Source organism: Paralichthys olivaceus, chromosome 3 (assembly GCF_024713975.1).
Source record: "Paralichthys olivaceus isolate ysfri-2021 chromosome 3, ASM2471397v2, whole genome shotgun sequence".
NCBI lineage: Eukaryota > Metazoa > Chordata > Actinopteri > Pleuronectiformes > Paralichthyidae > Paralichthys > Paralichthys olivaceus.
This window is the reverse complement of record NC_091095.1, coordinates 12,543,157-12,565,949: the sequence shown is the minus strand read 5'-3', so window position 1 is coordinate 12,565,949 and position 22,793 is coordinate 12,543,157. Positions and strand designations below refer to the sequence as shown.

The 22,793-nt window shown below is 42.6% G+C and overlaps 2 protein-coding genes across 2 annotated transcripts in view; one reads left to right on the top strand and one right to left on the bottom strand.

Moving 5' to 3' along the window:
- fbn2b (fibrillin 2b) overlaps nt 1-7,162 on the top strand; it is a 67,335-nt gene extending 60,173 nt beyond the window's left edge. The window contains exons 55-65 of the mRNA XM_069522006.1: nt 80-211; nt 328-453; nt 1,324-1,530; nt 1,742-1,867; nt 1,980-2,102; nt 2,374-2,490; nt 2,604-2,732; nt 2,859-2,978; nt 3,396-3,627; nt 3,782-3,935; nt 4,278-7,162. Of these exons, the coding sequence (XP_069378107.1) occupies nt 80-211; nt 328-453; nt 1,324-1,530; nt 1,742-1,867; nt 1,980-2,102; nt 2,374-2,490; nt 2,604-2,732; nt 2,859-2,978; nt 3,396-3,627; nt 3,782-3,935; nt 4,278-4,655 (1,844 nt within the window). The 3' untranslated portion in view covers nt 4,656-7,162. The remainder of the gene's footprint in view (nt 1-79; nt 212-327; nt 454-1,323; nt 1,531-1,741; nt 1,868-1,979; nt 2,103-2,373; nt 2,491-2,603; nt 2,733-2,858; nt 2,979-3,395; nt 3,628-3,781; nt 3,936-4,277) is intronic.
- Nucleotides 7,163-8,156: 994 nt separating this feature from the next.
- Nucleotides 8,157-8,819, bottom strand: LOC109625615 (cortexin-1). Its single transcript, XM_069522007.1, has one exon. It carries the CDS (start codon nt 8,680-8,682, stop codon nt 8,302-8,304), a length of 381 nt encoding a protein of 126 aa, XP_069378108.1. The 5' UTR covers nt 8,683-8,819; the 3' UTR covers nt 8,157-8,301.
- Between the last annotated feature and the right edge of the window lie 13,974 nt (nt 8,820-22,793).

The window sequence follows — 22,793 nt, the reverse complement described above, 5'->3', positions numbered from 1 at the left end:
ACATGGCAGATTTCCTGTTTGTAAAGTGTCACATAGCTGTAGCTTTCCTCACTGGCAATCTCTCCCTGTCCCCTCCCAGACCAGGACGAGTGTTCTGAGGGTCTCGACGACTGTGACTCCAAGGGTATGACCTGCAAAAACCTGATTGGTAACTTCATGTGCATCTGCCCTCCTGGCATGCAGCGCAGACCAGACGGAGAGGGATGTATGGGTGAGAGAAAATTCCTTATATGCGTTGTTCACCTCAGTCTACACACAATAGCTGCTGCTGTCACTGGATTTTTCTTCACTCTTCGCCCGCTCATCCTTTGCTCTACATACTGGCAGACCTGAACGAGTGCCGTGCCAAGCCTGGCATCTGTAAGAACGGGCGCTGCGTCAACACGGTGGGAAGTTACCGCTGCGAGTGCAACGACGGCTTTGAGCCAAGCTCCACTGGAACTGAATGTATCGGTAAGATCAGACTGTGGGGGTAAAGATTTCATTACTGAAACTGTGCAAACACTTTTCTTTTTAAAGTCAGGTAAACAAATGTACACGACACGAGAAGAATGATCCAAGTTTCAAGTTTTTAATAAACAAATAACTATGTCTTTCCTAAATGGAGTAAAATAGTAAAAATCCCATTCATTTTCTGAAAAGAGGTTTTGATTATCAGCCATAATATTGTAACTTTCCGAGGTAGACTTACCACAAGCTACAAGATTGTGAAAGGATGGTATATGCTCCTGTAGAAGCCACAAGTCTGTATGATATCAACTGCGCTTCAGGAAAACTTGTTCTATTTATGATGTCACAGAGAACCTCCACATTACTCACAATCAGGTGTAATAGCTATGACTCTAATTCGTGGAGCTCGCTGTTCAGAAATGTTTACCGTGAAAATAGGTTTCAATTGGCTATGATTGAAGGGTTCTGTGTTACGTTTACCACCGAGCAAACATAATTTCCCTTCCCTTTCTTACATCCTGCGTTTGTTTAAAGATGAGGAAATTATCTTCAAATTCAAGCAGAAACACTGGAAGTCATTAAAAAGGGATAATTTATATTGGCTTGTGGGATACGTAGGTTCCTTCATTTGTAAAATAATTATAAACACAGTCTGGTACCTTTGACTTTTTCCATTTTCCTTTTTTTTTTGCAACAAAAAAAAGGTTTTACGGTCACCATTCATCTTGGTTCCAGGCGATTTGATAAAAAATCAATGTAGAGAATAAGTGGGAAATTGACTTCTGGACGGGGAAACATTCTAAAAGGGGGCAGCCATTGTTTTTGCTCTATGTCTAACTCCAGACACTCATTTGTCTATTGTTTTCCCTTCAGACAACCGAAAGGGCTTCTGCTACGCTGAGGTTCTGCAGACCATGTGCCAGCAGTCATCCACCAACAGGAACAGTGTGACCAAGTCTGAATGCTGCTGCAACATGGGCCGAGGCTGGGGCTCTCAGTGTGAGCTCTGCCCGCTGCCTGGCACCGTACAGTACAAGAGGATGTGTCCCCTCGGACCCGGCTACACCACTGATGGAAGAGGTGAGGAGTGCTTTAACAGGCCTACACAGTTTTATCATATATAGACAGTTTTGGATTTGGGAAGTACACAAGTGAGTTAGGCACACACAACAAGCACACACTGTCATAAATCAGCTTAGTGGGACTACGAACACTTCACTGAATTATGTGATGATTAGTGTGAGCTGCTGTCTGATCCGGATCATTGTCTAAAACGTTTCTGTACTTCAAGATATCAACGAGTGCCAGGTTATGCCAGATCTGTGTCAAAACGGTCAGTGCATCAACACCATCGGCTCCTTCCGCTGTCACTGCAACGTGGGATATAAAACGGACTTCACTGCAACCTCCTGCGTCGGTATGGCTCACCTGTTTCTTCTCTCAGTTTGGTTTGACACTGGCATCAATTTACAATCATTTTCCACAGCAACTCTGCCCATATTCTTAATTTTCTCGTGTGCAAATTTCAGATTTGGACGAATGCGCTCTGTCTCCGAAGCCCTGCAACTTCCTGTGTAAAAACACAGAAGGCAGCTACCTGTGCTCCTGCCCCAGAGGATACAGCTTACAGCCCGATGGAAAGACCTGCAAAGGTACATGCACTCTGAATTTACTTCTTTGTGCGTCTAAGGATTGATTTGCTGTTCATGAATAAATAAAGAATATGAAATATTATTTGAAGATCTTTTTCATAAGAAGCAGGCTGGGTTCTGTTAATTCCATCACGATATTGATAAGTATAATCAATATTTAATCATCGATGCTTTAGTATGTTGCAAATGAAATACTGAAACAATGATTTATTACCAGCTCCATGTTTTCATCTCTTTATGTAATATGGTGTTTGTGCTTCTTTCTCTCCAGATCTGGATGAATGTTCAACCAAGCAGCATAACTGTCAGTTCCTCTGCGTCAACACCATCGGAGGCTTCACCTGCAAGTGTCCTCCCGGCTTCACCCAGCACCAGACTGCCTGCATCGGTGAGCAAGAGACAGGAGTTGATAAGTGTTCCTCTGCAAGCAAATAAAAAGGTTTTGTCTGAAGGACGAGAGTCAAACAAAGTTTTTTAAAAAAATGCCTTTTCTCTTTCCAGACAACAACGAGTGCTCGGCTCAGAGCAGTGCGTGTGGTTCCCGAGCCGCTTGTGTCAACACGCCTGGCAGCTTCAACTGTGAATGCTCCAAAGGTTTCTCTTTGGACAGCACAGGCGTGGAGTGTGAGGGTGAGCAGGTCCATTAACTCTAATGTTCGGTTGGGTGTGGTTCTGAGAGTTGAGCCGAGGTGTTTGTAAGTCTGTTTGCACTTAGTCTTATGACTGAAAAGTCTTTATTTTTCTTCTCCTCCTCAGATGTGGATGAATGTGGCAGCAACCACCGCTGTCAGCACGGCTGTCAGAACATGCTAGGAGGTTTCCGCTGTGGTTGTCCTCAGGGCTACGTGCAGCACTACCAGTGGAACCAGTGTGTCGGTGAGTTACTCTTACTCAGCCTGGGAGATTGATGTCATGACAATAATAAACAAAAACTTTTTGCAACTACGTTCGTCTATAGTATAATGCTAAAATCAATGACTTTTTGATAAACAATCAAAAGTACCTGTTACTTTGAAATGCATCATCATTATGAATAAATTTGCCTAATTGATCTTATTTAGTTTGTAATGAGACAAAGTTAACCCATATTTTTGTACATTTTGCAGTTTATAGTCCATATTTTATCACATTGTACACCTGGGACATTTTAAAATAAAATGATAATTTCATAAAATCAGTTTGCTGGAAGAAACACCTATGAAATGGGATAAAGTCATATGGGCAAATTTTTAGATGTGATTTTTCTTGTGTTTGTCGTATTGCGTCATGCAAGATTTTTGACTTCCCCTGCAGATGAGAACGAGTGTCAGGGAGGAACAGTTTGCGGCTCCGCCTCCTGCTACAACACACTGGGCAGCTTCAAGTGTGTGTGTCCCTCTGGCTTTGACTTTGAGCAGAGCGGAAGCGGCTGCCAAGATGTGAATGAATGTTCCACAGGCAGCAACCCCTGTGTCTACGGCTGCTCCAACACAGATGGAGGCTACCTGTGTGGCTGCCCTGGAGGTTTCTACAGAGCTGGACAGGGGTGAGGAACAAAGTTACAGGAATAGTGGTGTCAGTGGACAGTTTTTGACTAATCCCTGGTTTTGACAATGTTTCTTGGGCAGGGAGCATTAAATGTGACATGATATTCACTCCTCATGCTGACCACACTGACCTTTCTGTTTGTCTCCCTCCAGTCACTGTATCACAGGCTCAGGTTTCTCAGGCCAGTTTGGGGAGGGTGAAGAGGACGACAGCTTGTCTCCTGAGGCCTGCTACGAGTGTAAGATCAACGGAGGTGGAAAGAATGGACGACACAAGCGCAACACTGATGGAAATGAGCTTAACCAGGTACATGTGTTAAAGATATAACTATTCTTTAAAATGTCAAAAAAACGACTAGACCGACTATTTTGTTCACTTGTATGTACTTGCATCATCAAAAATGTTTCCAACATAGTTTCCAGAGATATCCTTTAAGTTAATGGGATGCTAGCTAGTTTGCTAATCAGTTGTTTTTTCCTTCCGCTGTTTGAATTGGTTACTCTTAATGGATCAAAATGATTTATTGCCGTCTGCTGGATAACGTGAATAATACTTTAATGCATCACCTCCTCTGTGAACATGATTTGCACTTGAGTCAGGGTCAGGAAAGGTTCACCTCTGATCCCTCTGTCTTTGTCCTCGCTCTAGGAGCCAGCAGTGAGCATGGCCAGCGTGGACACCCAGGCCTCCATCCCCATGAACCTCTCTCTGGCCTCGCTGGGCAACAAGGAGCCTCTGCTCGAGCTCCTGCCCGCCCTGCAGCCGCTGGAGCACCACGTACGCTATGTCATCACCCACGGCAACGCAAACGAACACTTCCGCCTGCTGGAGCGCCGCGACGGAAAGAGCGTGCTTCGACTTGGAAAGAGGCCGCCCCCACTAGGTTCCTACCGGCTGGAGATCGCCAGCCTGCCGCTGTTTGGGCCCCGAAGACTACACCAGCTGGAGGAGCAGCATGACAGTGACTACCTACAAGGAGAAATAGGAGACGCCCTGCGCATCAAGCTCCACATCCACCTGCACTGAGCTCAGAGTGTGCCTCGCCCTGGACTGATTCCTGAAGCCTGAGAGTTTTAACCTGCCCCCCTTTTTATCCAGTAACTCCTCCTCCCAGCTCCCCCCTGCAAGACCATCCCCACCATCAGGGGGTTAATCAAGGGCTATGAAAAACTGAGTCAATCAGCCCAACTCTACCACCACTTTGTTACTGTTCATGCTATTATATGTTCATGTTTGTTTTTGTTTTTTACCCTCTAGCGCTCCCTCCACCTCTTCCTGATCTAGCACTCATTCTCCATGGAGAGATCCAGTGGAGGAGATGGCAGAGAGGTGTGTTTGTGCTCGGACCACACGACACAGCAGACAGGTGGCCCGCAAGTCCATGAAGCACTTTTAGTAGACAAGCAAAAAAAAAAGAGGTGCTGAGAGTGGCCAAAACTGTCTTTATGCAGCATGTAGGGTGGTATTTAAATCACTGAGCAGGAGCTAAAGTGAAGTCTTTTTCTTTTACTATTATAAAGAATAGAATATTAAGGCTAAAGATCAGGGGTCAGGTGCCATCATGGTGGTCCGAGGACTCTCTCACCTCTCTGTCATCTTGCAAAAAAAAAATCCAAAAAAATCACAACACTGGGGAAGAAGGATTATCACCTCTGCCCCGCTCAGTATTGTAGTTTGTCATTTAATGTATTTGTGCTGTTTGAAAAATGTTAACACGAAGGACTGCAACATTTACACAGCATTTCAGGTTCCTACGTCCATAGCTGGATGCCACACCCATTTTCAGATGAGAGAGGACAGCGAGCTGCGTTCTGCTCTGTTGTGACTGACTATTGTCCTACCTGCAGGCAGCGGCAAGCAGGGATCAGCATGTTTGCGTGTGTGCGTGCCGTCATGTGTGGTTACCTCAGCACCTCTCGCAGAGCGTGGACACCATGCTGTGATGCTGGTGTTAAAACAAAAGAGGGTGCTAGTGTCCCTCAGCATCCATCATGAGCAGGGATCACATCAGTTAGTAGCCTGTAGACTTAAAAGAAGATAGATCAGGTCATGTTTGTATTTCTCCTTTAAGGGATGTAAGACTTCAGGTGCACTGGTTTTTGACCTGATAGCAGCTTTTCCTCATGAAGTCTTTGTTCCCTCGTCAGCTGTCAGACGCTTATAGCTTCTCCTGAACACAAACGCTGCAGGAGAACGGTGCAGTAGCTGACGGCCGGTGCTGGGTGGCTGAACTTGACAATAAGCTGACTTTATCTGACTTCTTTGACTTTACCACGAGCTTGATGTCTGAGGTCTGAGCCTTGTTTACAACACAGTAATGGTCTCAAAGGTACATGACATGTCAACATTACCTAAGCTGTAACTAAAGGTAGTGCTTTACAGTGTAAGGGCACGCACAGGTGAACACAACCTCACAAATAAAATAAAAAAAACACAGGTCAGGTCATCTTTCATTTCTCATGATTAGTTTTTCTCTCAAAGAGAAAAAAGGTGCTAGATAAGACCATCTCTTACGCTGTACAAAGAAAGTGCAGTCTTGAATCTGGATTGCAAAAGTGACATTTCTTTTTGCTAGGTTTTTTTGTTGTCGTTCGTCTGTCTTTTGTATTGTCTCATTGCTGAAAAAACAATATTATCAAACTTGCTTCTTGAAAATTAAATTGTATATTTTTAAGTGAAATGTTGACTTTTTTTTTGAAATGTCAAGGCTGCCAAATCAAATACTCACAGTGAATTCAAGACTGAAGAGCTTTAGTGCTGTTGACTTTGTTTTGTTGAGGGGGATAAAAAGATGCAAAACCACAAATAAGCAAATGAGGCATCACTGACTGAATTGTTAGAAACCACAGGCATCAGTCAAATCAAAAAAGAAATTAGAATACAGACTTTAAGATAATCAACATTCCGATTGTCTATTATCACACACTGTCTGTACAACCTCATCAAAACCATCTCCATGTTGGATGTCTTGTGCTTAAACGCTATTTTTTTTTCTCTTAACAGTCTAGGTCGCTGCACTGTCCCACAGCCGAGGCAATGTTTATAACTCATAACCATTTTCTAACCTGGGAACCTTTGTATACTTTGTATCTTTATTGTCAGTTTGTATTTTTTCTTTTATTTGCCACTATGTTTAAAGAAAGAAAAAGGCAGTGTGCTGCGTGTGCTTACTGTATCTCAGCGTCAGTGTCAAACTTGAAACAATGCTTTCGTCATCTGCTTGCATCGAAGTATCGCGTGCTTTTGAAAACAAGGAGCCTGAAGTTTCAGTAGTTGGAATGTTCAGCACAAGCCTGAAACATGTTCATACCAAAGTCAGATACGACAATCATCACAGTCGCACATCTACTAGTCGAGGATTAATAAATCAGTCAGCCTTCATGAGATAGCTTTTAATATGATCAATATTTGTGCAAAATAAAAACCAAAGAAACCAAACGGCAGTCTGTAAGATCAGAGTGATTCATATCATATTGTACACTTTTTGTCTAATGACATAAATGGCAATAAAGTATTGTGGGTTATATTTTTAACACTTGTGTGCCTGAGTTTTCTTTCCTTTTCTCACCATGTTTGTGGCTGACAAATGTGACACATGATGAAGTAGTAGTAGTAATCATTTTTATTTCATTCTCACCCTCCACACAGTCCAGCTATCAGTGGAAATTAAAGAGTAATTGAAGGAGGAATTCTTTTCATTTCACCGATTTCAACACAGTGTATCAAAAACAAAGCAGATAGTCAGAAAAATCTGTGGTTACAAAACACAAACGAGCAAAGCTACCTGCTTTGCGACAACCTCTGAAGACCCACAGTCTAAGGATCGATACGGTGGGAGAAGGACAGAAAGATAGCAAAAAGGAGACTCTTAAACTTGAGTCAGGAATAGAAAAATAAAGCTTTTTTCCCCTAAAAGTCGCTGTTTGCTTCATCACCACACTTGGCAGGCTGACTAAAGCAACGGACACAACCAATGAACCTAAATTCTACTTGCAGTGTAAGAGATTATATAGTTTCAATATGGCTTCTCAGTTATAGACACAGTAACACACAAAACATACACAGACAAGGTTTTATGGACACATAAACTACGTGCTCGGGCCTTAAAAAAGCATCTGGAGCTCGTCTGGTGCTGCTCAGTGTCCGAAATCAAAACACACGTGAGGTTTGTGCTGCAGGATCAGCACATCAACATATGGAGGCTTTGTAATGGACCTTGGTTCATTTAAAGGGGCATCTGCTTAAGTGTAAACTGTGTCTTTCCTGCGTGTTCTCATCATGAATGCAACTTTGAGGTTCAAAACTATGTCGTAATCTGACAAGTCGAATTTGGAAAAACTAGCCCTAAAGGTGAAGTTGTAATGTGGCGGCATGTTCGCCTCATACATTAGTTCATGTTAAGGCAGCTGTGCAGCTTATTATTTCTGGGCTTGGATGAGTGTTTGGCTTGCAGGGTGTGGTTCTTGTTGGATCAATCTGGTTATGGTTGGATAAGGTACAGCAGCCTCATATTTACACCAGTGCACAGACTGCAGTAACATCAGGTAAACCTACTTTAGTATACCCTGCATCATCACTGACCATCATCATCTCTGAACTAGACTATGCCATAAAAGATTGTGTCTCTGTACTTTGAAATGTTCCCTCTTCTACACCCTGTTGACAGGCCACCCTACACCAGTGCATAATCAAACTGACCCCTCTCCAGCCCCTCCTTGTGGTCAGTCCAGGATGATGCAGGCATGCGGCTGTAGGGGTCAAGCAGGATCCTGAAGCACCTGACCAGCAGGAAGACCAGGAAAAGCATGAGGAGGCCTACGAAGGCCAAGGCGGTGCGCTGCTCATTGTCCACCCCAACCAGGGTCAGAGGGGGGCTGCTGCTGCCACCGCCAGGACTGCCGGGGAGGGAGGAGCTGGCTGGGGACAGCAGCAACTCGTAGTCAATGGTGGGCACATCGTTCATCCTCCACGGGACCCGAAGGCAGGGTTTACACACTGACTGGATGGTTGGTGTGTTGGGAGGAGTTGCGGAGTACGAAGGGAACGTGCTCATGAGGGGCAGCGTGATGAGAGAGGCCAAACTTGAGACCTTAATATGAGGCTTAATGAAAAAAGATGCTGCACAGGTTTTATACTGTGGACCCTGTTTGTTGGCTGATGAAGTTAGGTAGCCTAAGTTAGCAGGTAGTTAACAAGTAGAGGACTACAGTAATAGATGTGTGTGTTGTGATCACAGCGGGACACACATTAAATCAAATCTAGGTCAGTCAGAGTGACATGACCCAGACGGGCCCAGCCCTAATCTGCTCCGACAATGTGACAGACACACATGAATATGCACACACGCACTTTTCATTTAACATGGACTACTTTTTAGTTTCGCACATTTCGAGGAAGCGATTTAATCAAACTCTGTGGCGTCCAGCTTTAGTGGCCTACCCTCGGGCAGGTATAGGTTTTTTTCGTTTTTATCAGAGCCACTTCAGCTCTCACCCTCACTCAATGTAGACAGGATGTGACACTGCCCCCTGCTAATCCAAACACAAACACCCTTCTGATCACTGTCTGTGTGTGTGCTATGTCACTGAAGTAAGAGCCAGAGACAAGTGTTCACAAGGCTATTTAAAGCGTCTACAGAGACCGGCAACACCAGGTGTTCATATGCTTGGGCGTTTGTTTGTGACTAATTAGATCAGGAGGTCAGTGGATCAATAGCCCTGAATATAAAACAGCGCAACACCTTCCCTGGTGGCACCTGCTAAATGCAAAGTTTTTCCTTCAGCTCAGCTCGTTGAAGCGTGATAAGTAGGTCAGAGAGCTGTCAGGTGTTGTAATAAGTTACTTTCACTGTTTCCCTTTGGGATGATCTCTTCAGAAAACTGCCTCTCCTGACAAGACAAGCAGTGAGAGGTAGAAAATGACTCAGAAGGTAAGTTTTTGTCAGTCACAAAGTAAAAGTGGCTTCATCAAGTCGAGTCTTGTTCACCAAGTTCATCCAGCTGTGCTGACATCACAGACAGATGTTCCTGGTTGAGACGAAGAATCACTGGAGCTCCCTCTAAACCACCACCTGCAAACAAAAGAGCCAGCTGGTTAGAAAAGCATTCAATAGTTGTAGCTGTCAAATGTCCTAAATCAATGAATCATCTTTTACAACACAATTAGCAGGCAGGTATATGGGGGTGTTTCAAATAGTCACATTTAACATGACCCTATAAAAGGTAGTTGACAGAAGTTTGCCTTTGTTTTTTCTTTCCTGGTGTTTCATGTTCAACATTATGAATGCAACCAAAACCGAGTTGCGAAAGATGAAGTCACAGCTTCCATGTTTCATCTGTGATTTTATGACCCTCTGCTCAATAAGTGACAGTGACATTAGCCATGTGTAGGGAGAACACTGCCACAGCATCCCCCTGTAATGACACTCAATTAGTCTGCTGATTATGGTGTCATTACAGCCACTTTAGCAATAATGAATGCATGATTGTTAAAACTGATACCACATTACATCAGCCTCATTTGTCAGTGCAGTGTTACAGTGGGCCATTTGCTCACTCACTGACCCCCCTCTGTTCGTTTGTTCACGTGATGGAGGGAGAGACAAAGTGTTGTGGAGCCTCATCAATAATCTAAAATCACACCTCCTGTGGCAGACCAGGTTTCAAATCATGCAGGTAACATGATATGCAAACCATTTCACCGGCTCACCCATCTGAATGTAACAGTGGCTGGGCTAAACAAACAAGATATGGAGAGAGAGCACTGTGTGTTTGTGTGTGGTGGGTAAGGGGCAACACAAGGGAAGGGAAAGAGAGATAAATGGAGGAGCCATTAATAGTAAGTGCTTTTAGATTTTCAGGAAGAAGGGATAATGAATAGAGGTGCAGAGATCAATGCAGGTTGAATTTATAATTATTATTGTCTGTACGAAGAGAGAACATATGATGAGGCAGGTAAAAAGAAAGAGGAACAAGTAAATCAATATATTCAGATGAAAATAGGAAGAATAAAAGGAAGTTAGGTAGATGGATAGAGGAGAAAAAGATGGATGGATGAAGTAGAGGTCCCTGTGGTGAACAGGCAGCAGTACAGAAGAGAGCAGAAAGGTTTGCTGGCACGAACTGGACCGACTATCCTCTGCATGACCGTGGCAAAATGCCTTTTCCATACTCTCTCTTTCTTTCTCTCTCTCTGTCGTGTTCAGTTCAGAGGTTTTCTATCTGCTACTTCATCAGCTAGTGTCTCCGGGGTGCAGCAGACTCAGGCTGGCAGCAGGATGACACACCTGGGAGGCTCCACTCGCAGCGTGGATGAATATGCACTTCTGCATGTGTGCATATAGACCTGCCCTGTGTGTGTGAGTTGCTAGCTTGTCACTGCCTGAGTGATGTGAGTTGCAAAACCCAAAAATAGGTCAGGAACCTTGAAACTGTTTTCAAGGACATTGATAGAACCGACACTGTCACACAACTACATCTGAAGACAAGAACTCCTAACAGCCTCATGGTTTATTAGGAGAAATGTTGTTCAGTAGTTATTTTGTAATTCCTCTTTTATGTTCTTACTTAAAGTGGCATTAAGAATAACCTGCTATTTTCTCAGTGGTCAAAAGGTTTGTTGAAGAGAGAGGCTGGGGAACCTCCAATCTCAAGCCAGTACTCAGCCAGCAAGACAGTTTGATACAGCCTGCAACTAATTTCACAAATTCAATGTCATAGTAGTAGATTAACATGTCCTTTAGGGTGATCCTTTCAGGCTGTATATCTCAAGTCACAGTGACGCTGAATGAAACACACTCAGCAACTGTCATGTCGTTAACGACGAGACCCTCTTCTGATAGAGACCAGTCAGTCACAGAAGTTTTAAAGTTAGAGAGCTAATTGCTAAGAAGATGAAACCTTATTCAGAAGGACAATTTGTGAAGAGGACTTGTGGCTACAGAGTTGCTGGAACCAGACAAATTAAAATGGTTCCAAAGTGTCAGTTTTTCTTGAAGTACCATCCCAGAGCAGATTACTGTTGACAAAAAAATGAATTATTACCAAACGACACCGCGAGAAGTTACCAGTTCCAGTGCAAAGCTGTGCTTTCCCTACTATAACAGGTCAAGGTCAATTCACTGTTTATTATATATTCTTTACTTTATTGTTTTAATTTGTGTGTGTTAGCGATTAGACATCTACAAGCTTAGTCCACAAAATTTCACACAAGATCTCTTTAACGCTTGAATTCAAATTTAAGTTCTACCACCTTTGAAACCAATAACAGTGTAAAACAACTGTCGATCTAATACAGTTTAGTGAAAATACCTGTACACACATATACACAAATACACACGTCTTAGTGAGGCAAAATGCATTCCCTAGCCGCTTCCCCTTACCATCCAAATTAAATGACTTAACCGTCAAACAGTCCATTAGAAAAGTGAGGACCAGTCAAAACGTCCCCACTTTCCAAAATGTCCTCACTCGGGTATATTTTTAAAATGGTCCTCACAAAGGTATAAGTACAGGATCACACGGTATCACACACACACGAAACGGAAGTGTGAGGGAGAGCAAAAACAACATTGCTGCTGAAACCCACACACTGGGATCATTTCCATTTTGAATGTGGGATGAGCAGCTAAAAGGCACAAACAACCTCCTCATGTGATCCTGTCTAACCTATAATGTTTTAAATGGCAGCATTTTTCCATTATCTCTCACTAACTCACTAGAGAGAGAGATGATGATAACTGGACGGGGGATGGACTCAGTGGTCAGGTAGTTCAGTCGTGGTCTCCCAAGATGCATGTAAGTGTGTGTGTGGGTGTGTGTATGTGAATAAGTCATTGGAAGGTAGAGGGAGGACAGACAGAGATTGCTCAGCTTATTTTCCTCCTCGTTAAGTCTCACTCCCACCATCACCCTCCATCAGCCTCACACACTCACGCACATACTGACACACACACACACCCAGACATTCTGTCGTCCATCAGCCTTGTCTCAATCGACTTGCATTGGTTCTTGCCCACTCCATTTCCCCACCAGAACACTTCCTCAACGCACCGACGAGACCCCCGAGATGAAGGGAAGCGAAGCGGACGCTCGTCAGTCTTCATCAAAAAGCCCTTAAGTGGACACATCTTACACATGAACACACACACACAGAAGTGCAACATGGACATACCCACACTTACGCATTACTACATGTAGTAAAGTGTAACATACAAATACAGTCCACATAGGCTAGATAGAAATAGGCCAATACCATTTTTCCCTTTCTGATTCTGATACCTGGACATTGTGTATCGGCCAATACCGAGTACAGATCTGATACCAGTACATTTAAAAAATATATCAACTTACTAAACATATTTGAACAACTGTGTGCTACTAACCCTGTATGGAAGTGATGGTTGCTATCATTACTGTATGGCCTTACTCAGGTTAAACCCTTTGAAAGTGAAATACGTGGAACTACACTATGTAGTTTGACAGTCTAAACTGAAAAAGAGGAATACAAAATGATTGCCTCCTTCAAATAGCACACCTCTGTTTTACTCTTTCCAGCAAAAAATATTGCCAAATAGCAACACTAATGGAAAACTTTTCTTCCTGCTCTAGAAACAGGACTTGCCAGTTGCAGTTTGGGGCGACGAAGACGTGATTTCCAAATAATTGCAGTTTTATCTAGGTGGAACTAATAATACCACGTAGTATCTGATCGGGACATATATTCCCATACTCGCAGATGAGCGACCCAGCATTCTCTGCCGTATCGTTATTAGAACATCTCTACATATGAGATGCACTGAAACACACAGGCAGACACTCTGCACCACTGCCCTCACCTCGTCACACAGCCATCGGTCAAGCCATGTTGACAGAACTCATCAGGGTAAATGAAATGAAGCTGGAAGTAATTTAGTTACCTCTCCGGTGACCAGTCTCACTTTTCCCCCCTCTTCTAGCCACCTATCGTTATCTCTCACAGGAATCCATACATACACACCCCCACCCACACACACACACCTACATCACATGTGATGGTTTAGAGGCAATTTATAAGAGAGAGAAAATTAATCCCAATGCCAATTTTAGGATATTTCCAGATGTTTGTCTGGTCTCTCTCTGTCTGGGCACACCCCCTCAAATACCCACAGTCTCACTGATATCTCACTAAAGCAAGGCTGCACACAATCTTTTCAAAAGGGAGAACCATAGGCCCCCCACTGTTCTCCAACCACACCAAGAGACAGGCTTGATTTTTCATTATTTATGGCCTGAGTAAAGCCACTCTCTAAAAGTAATTAGACTTCAGAAACAAAGAAGAGGAGAACATAGCAAGAGAGAGCAAGTGGCAAAAGCAAAAGAGAGAAAGAGGGAGACAGTTAATGTTACCAGTCTCAGTCACGGCCTGCTGGGAATTGAATTAACCCTTTCCAATTTGCTACTTATAAAGATAAAGTGGACCTGGAGCAAATGCAAAGGGTAGCTGCTGCATGAGAGGCACAAGCTCAGGTGGGTATCCCCCTTCCCATCAGAATTAATGGTGTTTACGAAACAAACATGCAGCTTTCATACAGCACACGTGAGCTGCACACAGACTACCATACATATCGTCGGATGGTGGGAGGCCACGCATTGATACCATCCATCTCTGAGCCTTATTGATACGTTTGATTTTCTGTTTGTGGTGACTCCTGGGTGTTTATCTGGGATCATTCATCAGCTCTGGGAGTTGCCATCTACAGCATGCCTGTGGTAAATGAGAACAATGGCGACCGGGTCACCTTGAGGTGTGCACGAGAAGAAATGTTTCCCAAATGCCAAACCTCATCTAACTTTAACATGTGCACCTTAAACTGCAGTTCAAAAATGTGCAGCCATCACAGGAAAACACACCCGCACAAGCTTGTGAATATACACGTGAGCAAATTTGCAGACCAATACGTTATTACCAGGTATTCTTAGCATCCGAGAGAGACAAAGTGTCTGTGGAGTCGTTTCACTCTGCACTTGGCTCGGCTCACGACCAGCCGGCTCCTCGGATAGCTCCGGTCATAATTAGCCTGGCAGACAGTGAGTGGCTACAATAATGGTGATAAAGTTGGGTAATTAAGTATTCTGCTGCTTCGACAGAGCCTGCCGTCAGGCCGCGTACACACTTGCTTGTGCACAAAAAGGTGTGTATTTGTATGAGCGACAGATATAAAGGCACATTGAGGGAGAGGGAGGGAGTGGGAGGGAAGGAGGGACGGAGGGAGAGCACACTGTTCTTTTACTGAGCGTACATGCAAATGAGGATGCAGTGCTGCGAGAACGGAAAACAAACAAGAATGCTGACCTTTTAAAACAAAACAGTACAGTGACACAACTGGGAGGGCAATACGTCTTGTATCGATGCATTCTTCAAGCGCCTGTCCACCATCATGAACACACGTACTTCCCCCACTGCTCACTCCTCATCAGCTTGAAGTATGGATCCCTCTGTCAGGCATTTGTTAAGAGGAAAAAGTGGCCCGCTGCTGTTAGAAAGTGTTGAAGAGCAGCAGAAATGAACAGTGGATGGAGATATTGAGGAAGAAGACAAATGGGAGTTGTGCACAGATGAAGGGTGAACAATTCAAAGGTACAAAAACAGCCCTTTGTGACTCAACAGCAGCTGAACAATTCCATCTTCCAGTGTGCCTGCAATCTATCACTTTATCACAGGCCCAGATGAGCATGCAGTCTATTTTCTCTATCAGCATATTTAGATTTCTTCAAGGTCACTCCTGCATCAATATTCAAAGTATTCAAGATTCCAGATCAGCACTCATTTTTGTACAAGACGAGCTTTCGGGTTTTAACAAGGCCTGATTTAGATGCTGCTGAAATTCTCTCCCTGACAGGGTCACCCGTTCCGAGGCGGACCGAAATAAAACCTATGCAAGATCCGATCAAAAGACATCAGAGGGTGTGGGAGGAGGGACTCGCTCCTATTTAGTCTCCAATCTGGTTCATTTTCTCTCCTGGTTGTTTGTGTCACTCTGCCTGACAGCCCTGAAGTACCAGTAGGTCTGACGGCCACTGGGAGAATGTTCAGTGGGAGTCAATCCTGTGTCCCTGAGCAGAAACTGAAGGCTGGATCTTCTGCTTATCAGTCAAACTATTAAAATTGTCCACAATATTGGGATGACAGCACAAAAGAGTGAACACTAATTTTGCTGGCATGCAGGACACCCACAGAGACACATGGATGGATAGATGAATCAAACCCACATCCTGTGACTGGTCATACAGTTTTTTGTGTAGAATATCCTGAAACAGACCACTGACTCATAATATGAAAAATCCTGATTTGTGCTCACAGGGGTCCAAGTGGGTTTTGTAAAAAGGGGACCCTTGTTTACATATAACTGTAAATAGTCAACTTTATTAACATCTTACATGTATATTTCTTATATAGTAGCTTCCAAATAAGACTAAGAGACTCTCTTGACTCTGCTCATCTGTGTGTGCAAGCGATCATGAGAGTCTTTTGTACAAATTAATTCATCATCTTCCAAATATAGGATTCAGCTAGTCTCTCCTGTCCTCTCACCAAATTGTGTCATTAATTTCTAATGAAGAGCTGCATATAGGTACAGCAGGTGGTTTATAGACAGTATACAGAGACGCCTCTCTCTAGAGAACTAAAACAAGGAGATAATGTTGAAATCTATAGACTCAGACATGAGATGTGAGTGTTGGTTTTTACAAGTATTTTTCCTCGCTGTTCAATAAAGTGGACATGCCACAGAAAATATCAGCCATAAAAAAACAATAAAACAGACTACTACCAAATGCATTCTCTCAGAGTGAACCTATTTTCGATTTTTATTATGTCATGAGTCATGATAAATGTGATTTTTTTGGTTATGAGGCCCTTGGGGGCTGACTCAAAGGCGACAGTCCTGGAACACATTTGCTGCTTCCAGCCATCTATACCTCACTGATGCTGGCAGCTAAAGAAACCACATTTTTCTCCTTTTCACAACTTTAATCAATTCTGTCGTATCTGACCATTACTTCGACAGATCTCTCACAATACTCACCCTGCCTCCCTTTTTAAAAGCGCGCTCCCACATCTCTGTACTTTCTCTACCAGTCAGGTTCACTACATATCAGCACAAATGGATCCACGTGCATCCTATAATTCATGTTTAATATATTTAATTAATAGGATTAGTGTGGGAAGAGACAAGTCACCAGAGAGTGGATGAATGTGTGGATGAGTGATTAAGACCATAAATAGATTATTTGTTTTACTTGAAACAGAAAGGGCAATCAGAAAGAGGGCATCCAATCAATCCATATAGTTCAACCTTGAAAGACACCCTGCTGCTGTGACATAGGCTAACGACGCAACACCATTTAAAAAGCCAGTGGCGAGGTGTGAAGCGGTCAGATAAAAGATGACGTAAGAGGAGCAGAAGGGCAGAGAGTAAGTGGAGGCAGAGCCACGGTAGAAGCATGGACGAAAGGTGGAGAGCAGAAATATAATCCCTATGATTTACGCCTGCATTCAGACAGAGCGGAGGTCTGCGACTACCCGGGGAACGTAGAGGGTCGGGGGGCATCAATCAGACACATCTCGGGGTAAGAGCAAGAGACAAAAGAAATTCAGCAGTGAGAAAGAAAAAGAGATGAGATTTGGGGAGGATGGAAATAGGAGGTGTACGGTCGGGTAAAGAAATACAGAGATGTCAGCACTCCTAAGTCAGAAAACAGCACTTTCGTTCGATCAGGACGATGTTCTGTCACGTCCACTGGGACAGAACAGAGCCTTTGCCAGCCAGTCAACCAGACCAGGATGAAGGCCATATATATATTACATACCCTGCCCACACAACACTTGCTCAAAGCCAAGGTGGCAGGGCTTTGAGTCAGCATTAAGGGAAGAAAAGGCAGAAACTTTGCTGTAGACGGTAAAAGGAAATGACCTGAGATGTCATGAGTCAGGATGTAAAACAATGCTTTTCACTCAGCAACGCAAAGAAAACCCAACCCATAACAACACTAATAGCCATGAATGTGAAAACACAATATCAGGGTGCAGTGCTCAGTGAATCTCAAAGAAAAAGAGGAGAGTTAAATACTCGACAAAGTGCTGATTCAAACAGTGAAGCGTAAAGAACTGCTCGGCAGGGAGCTGCTGACTGCTCTGATCCCTGCTGAAATAGAAGCCACTAGTTGCACTATTAAGCACGGATTACACACAAAAGAAAGTCATCACAAAGACACCAATGTACCACCGGTCCTCACTGAAGTGAAGGAAGTCTGTTCGGCTGATTTGATTACTGAGCTTACAGTGGGGTGCAAAGAGAGGGAAGTGGCCGGGCCCCGAAAGCCTCACAGACAAAAAAAAAGGCAAGGCCAAACACATTTCGGACAAAAAGAAAAGGAGAGCTTATCTGCGCACTTTATTTCATGGCCCATCAGCAGATTCCATTCCAATAAGTGAAAGGGCCTCATCTCTTTCCCTCTTGTAGTGTTTCCAGAGGACTTAATAGACTCATGCTTGGAGCTGCTCTGGGGTCTCTGGGTCTATTTCTTTAGCTGAGATGGAGCAGAGAGACGATTAATCCTGTGCCCTGTGTCAGTCATGAAAGGGCCAGTGGATTACGGGGTTGATGAATATTTGTTGAGCGATCTTCAATGGAAATCAAAACCGCGCACATCTTGGAGGGTCACCTCTCTCTTACTTGTCAAGGATGAAGATCAAAATGACTCCACAGCAGCCGTTCCATCTCGGGTTGGGTATCATTTGGATACTGGTGCTAAATCAATACCATTAAAACAGTATCAATGCCTAAACGGTGCCAGGACCAATAAGTTATTGTTTTAATACAAATTAGAAGTTGAAATTTTACATATTGGCTATTAAAAGTTTAGCTTAGGCACCAAAATGAGGCACTGAAATCTGTGTTATAATTCGGTCTGGTAAATACCAGCCAAGAAGGATTTAAATGCACAGTCTTGTTTCCACCATCCTGCTGGTTTGTGTTGATGTGAGCAGAAGGGGGTTCTTCAAGCAACAGCAAATGGAACATTTATGACCCCATGTGCTGTGTTGCCACATTCTTTAGAGCCAAATTGAATCATGCTCGGTGTGACATTGTTAATATCTCAGGGGCAATACATTGAAGTACCACAAAAATGTACAGGTGATTTCTTGTCCCATGGTTCCACATGAAAAAGCCATTTCAGAGCTGAACCGTGCCACAGTATGAAATTTCAATTATAGGTATCAGAGCGACGCCGCAAAGACAATTTAGTGACTATACCTCCTCACTCAGCTGCTTTTAAACGGCGCCCGAACAATGTAATAGAACAAGCACCTTGGTGAGCAGCGGAGAGTAAATGATATAAGATATCGAACGTAACCACAGAGATTGTCAGTGAAACAGTGAGACAGCTGTGTGCCGGAAAGCCTGATTCACTAATGTGCTTCATGTAATACTGTATATCCTGATGGGAGTGTGAGCAAGGCTTTGTTGCTAACCCCACCAGGGTTTTCTCTTTCCTCTCCAACTCTCCTCTCATTACAGGTCATTACATGATTACACTGACAGGTTCCTGCTGATCAGCATCGATAGAGCGTGTTGCGTATTTATCGGAAGTTGTAAAGTGAGAGTGGTCAATAAAGCAAAGTAGTATTGCATGTTCTCATTTTCATGATTGTTGGGGTTAACCCCCTTATTTATTTGTTAGCTCCTTAACAAACATGAAGTTTCCCTCACCATGAGTATTTTTGGAATTAAACATTTTATCTGTTTGTCAGTTAGCCTGAATTACAAGCTTTGTTGTTTATAATGGTTTGACCAATAGTTGGCCACTAGTTCAATAGTGTTTCATTCATCAGGCCAAAATAAAGGCAAAAAAAGTCATAAACATCACCAAGATCATAAAAATATATGAACTGCTGTGTTGATTAAATAAAACAATGTAAATGAGAACATTCAACTGTTTGAAGCTGCTTAATCATTTTGCCAGTGTGTAAGATTTAGGTGAAAGGGATCTATTGGCAGAAATTTAACGTAGAATAATTCTCATTCTCATGATGTTTTCACTAGTTTGTTTCATCCAAATTGTATGAATTGTAGTTTTCTTTACCCCAGAAAAGGCCCTTTATATTTAAATACTTTATATTTACATCGAGCGGACCCTCTCTATGGAGGCCACCATGTTTATTACATTAGTCCAGACTGAACAAACTAAACACCTTTTGAGTTTTTATAACAAATGAAAGCTACCACAGTTTCTTTTTCATGTTTGGAAGGAGAGGGTGAGGGGTGTTCAGCTGCAACATGCAACTTCAACACTAGATATCACAAAATTCTTACACACTGAACCTTTAAGCAGCATTCTGCTTTTATAAGTTTTGCTATTCAAAAGATGATATGTTTGTGGTTTTGTTACCAAAAGGGATCTTTCAGTATAGTTTTAAATTTGAGCTCAAGAACAAGGCATTTTATGTCCATCTTATTAGCCTCTAATCTGATAGACTGTAAAAAAAAATTAAATAAAAGATCAAATTTTTCAGAGAAACATAAGCAACTGGTTCATAAAAACACAGAAAACCAGAGATTGTGCAGTGTTTTGTCTGTTCGGCGACTGAATGACCACTCCGTGTTGTTAATAAAGTTTAAACGATCACAACAGACAAAGTTGAGTGACAGGTCTGGTCATGGCTGAGGGCAGGGACAGTGTAGTTGTGACATCATAAAAAAAGTCCTGACGGTCCATTTTAAGGCACAGCTTCTGCATTTCTCCTTAGATTGAGTGTTTTGATACTTTCACAGCATAGATTTAGTCAATAGTGCTGACGTATAATCAAAAAAAACACATGGACATCTCTCCTTCTACAATATGGGACCTTAAAGCTGAGAGTGTTAAGCTGCTCTCCACTTCTGTTTCCCCTTACGTTTTTATCTGAAAGCTCTGGCTGCTTGTATAACAGCACTAGACCTCTGTCCTCTGCTCATTGACCTCCATCAGATTCAGGATAACAAAACTCAGATTACACATTACCATCAACAAGACAGTTAATTATTCAGCAGTTGTCAGTGTAACGTGAGGCAATAAGGATGGAGGAGTCCAGGAAGGCAGTGGTGCATCTAACACCTGGCACAGATTTCAGAGCTCTGCGTTGGATAAACGATAAAGAACAGGACAAACCTGAACCCAAACCTCTATTCAGAAACTGGATCGAATTACACAAAACTGATGAGAGTCAAAGATTCAGATCAATGAACTGACGACACAACGCTTACAGAGTTCGCAGATTTGAAAAGCAAATGAAATTCAAAAGACATTATGGGGGAAAATTAGATTTTTACACTGAGTGACAGTTCTAAATTAAATTCACATGCGTAGTGCTGGCTGTTCAGGATGTATGCATCTGACCTACCCTGATGAGCTATGAGGCGTTCAGGGGGAAAAAACACCTCTCAGCATCTCAGCATGGTAATTCAATGCACTTTTACTGATGGTGCCTCGCTTGGGGCTAAAATGAGAAGTGATTTGGTCTTGTTACATAGATACTGAAGAGCTCAACACTTAATGCCATCCCATCAAGTTAATACTAAATATGTTTGGGATGACAGGGGTCTCTTTCTGAAGACCCCTTTGAGAAGAGATTATACAGGCAGTTTATCACCTCTACCAAGGAGCTTATGTTTTCACCCGTGTCCGTTTCTTGATGTGTGTGCTTGTTTACATATTTCCATGAAACTTGGTGTAAAGATGCAGTCAGGGCCTGAGAAGAACCCATTCAATTTTGGTGCAGATCCAGGATTTTTCTATTGTTTTGCAACATATACGCTAATTTCCCCAGATAATATTTCATGCATCTTGATAAAAACCAAAAACCACATTTAGAGAACCGATATCTATGAGTGTGTGGAATTTGGTGCAGCTTGAATCTAAAGAGACTGTTGGGCCTTAGCGTAGGTTTGCCTGCTGACTAGTGACAACGGAGACCATCTTCTCATGCCGTCAAGAAAGTTGCTTTTAAACAAAAAAGAGCGAACAATATGGGCACATACTTTTTTATTAATCATTGACTTGAAACACCAACTGCCTCCTAACGTTACTTGCTGGCTAACTTTGCAGGCACTACACTGGGAGTGTAAGGATTTATGACCTAAAGCAAACATTTAGAAGATTTCAATGTATCATTGTGTTTTTTTTTTTTAATCATCTAAGCCTTAAACATGAGGCAACATGGCATGTATGAGGATAGTCGTGACTTCAGTTAAATCTAACCCAAACATGAGCACCATGGATAATCCATGAAACGGTCATAAAAATGAAAACTCAGACAAATAGCAGATGGATCATAGGTGGTGAAATTATACAGTGTTATTACAGGAAATATTAATTAATTTCTCTGAAAGCAGAAATGTGGGATGCTGCAGTTCTATACTGGACAGCTTAATTTTTCGGCAAGCAAATTACTGACTCAGGACTACGCAAACTAGAAGAATTACAGACTCAGGACTACGCAAACTAGAAGAATTACAGACTCGGATTATCAGAAGAAACAGCACCACAGCAAACTGCATGCATCAAACCATGTAATCAAATCTAACTATACAACAAGAATTGATCGCTGTCTCATGTCTCTGTCCTGCATTTCTCGGAAAACATCCTATCAACTTGGTAGGTGAATCACTGAGGAAGTAAAATTGGTTTATAATTTGGAGCAAATTGGACATGTTAAATATCAATAAACTTTGAATAAACGAGGAATCTGCTCAGCTCTGCAGCAGAGGGGCGGGTCTCATGCATGAAAAAAATGTCATGCAAAGTTCATCCTGAAAATACTTAACATTAGTGAAAGTTGCATTATGATCGTTAGATAACTTTTCTGATTTGTTTTAAACCTATTTCCTTGAATCGAGCAAAATATATCAATCATAAAATCCTCTGTCCTCAACAGCTTATTTGTGTTTTTATTGTGCTACGATTGACTTTAGATGATAATCACTAAGTAAAGACACAACATTTTGATTGGGGGAAGGGTTACATTCTCTTCTGGGAGGTTAAAATGAATGAATAATTGCATTTGTCAGAAGAGTTTTAAATGACCATGATATACAGAATGCTATAATATGTTGGTGGAAATAGCACAACAGAATAGCCGATATGG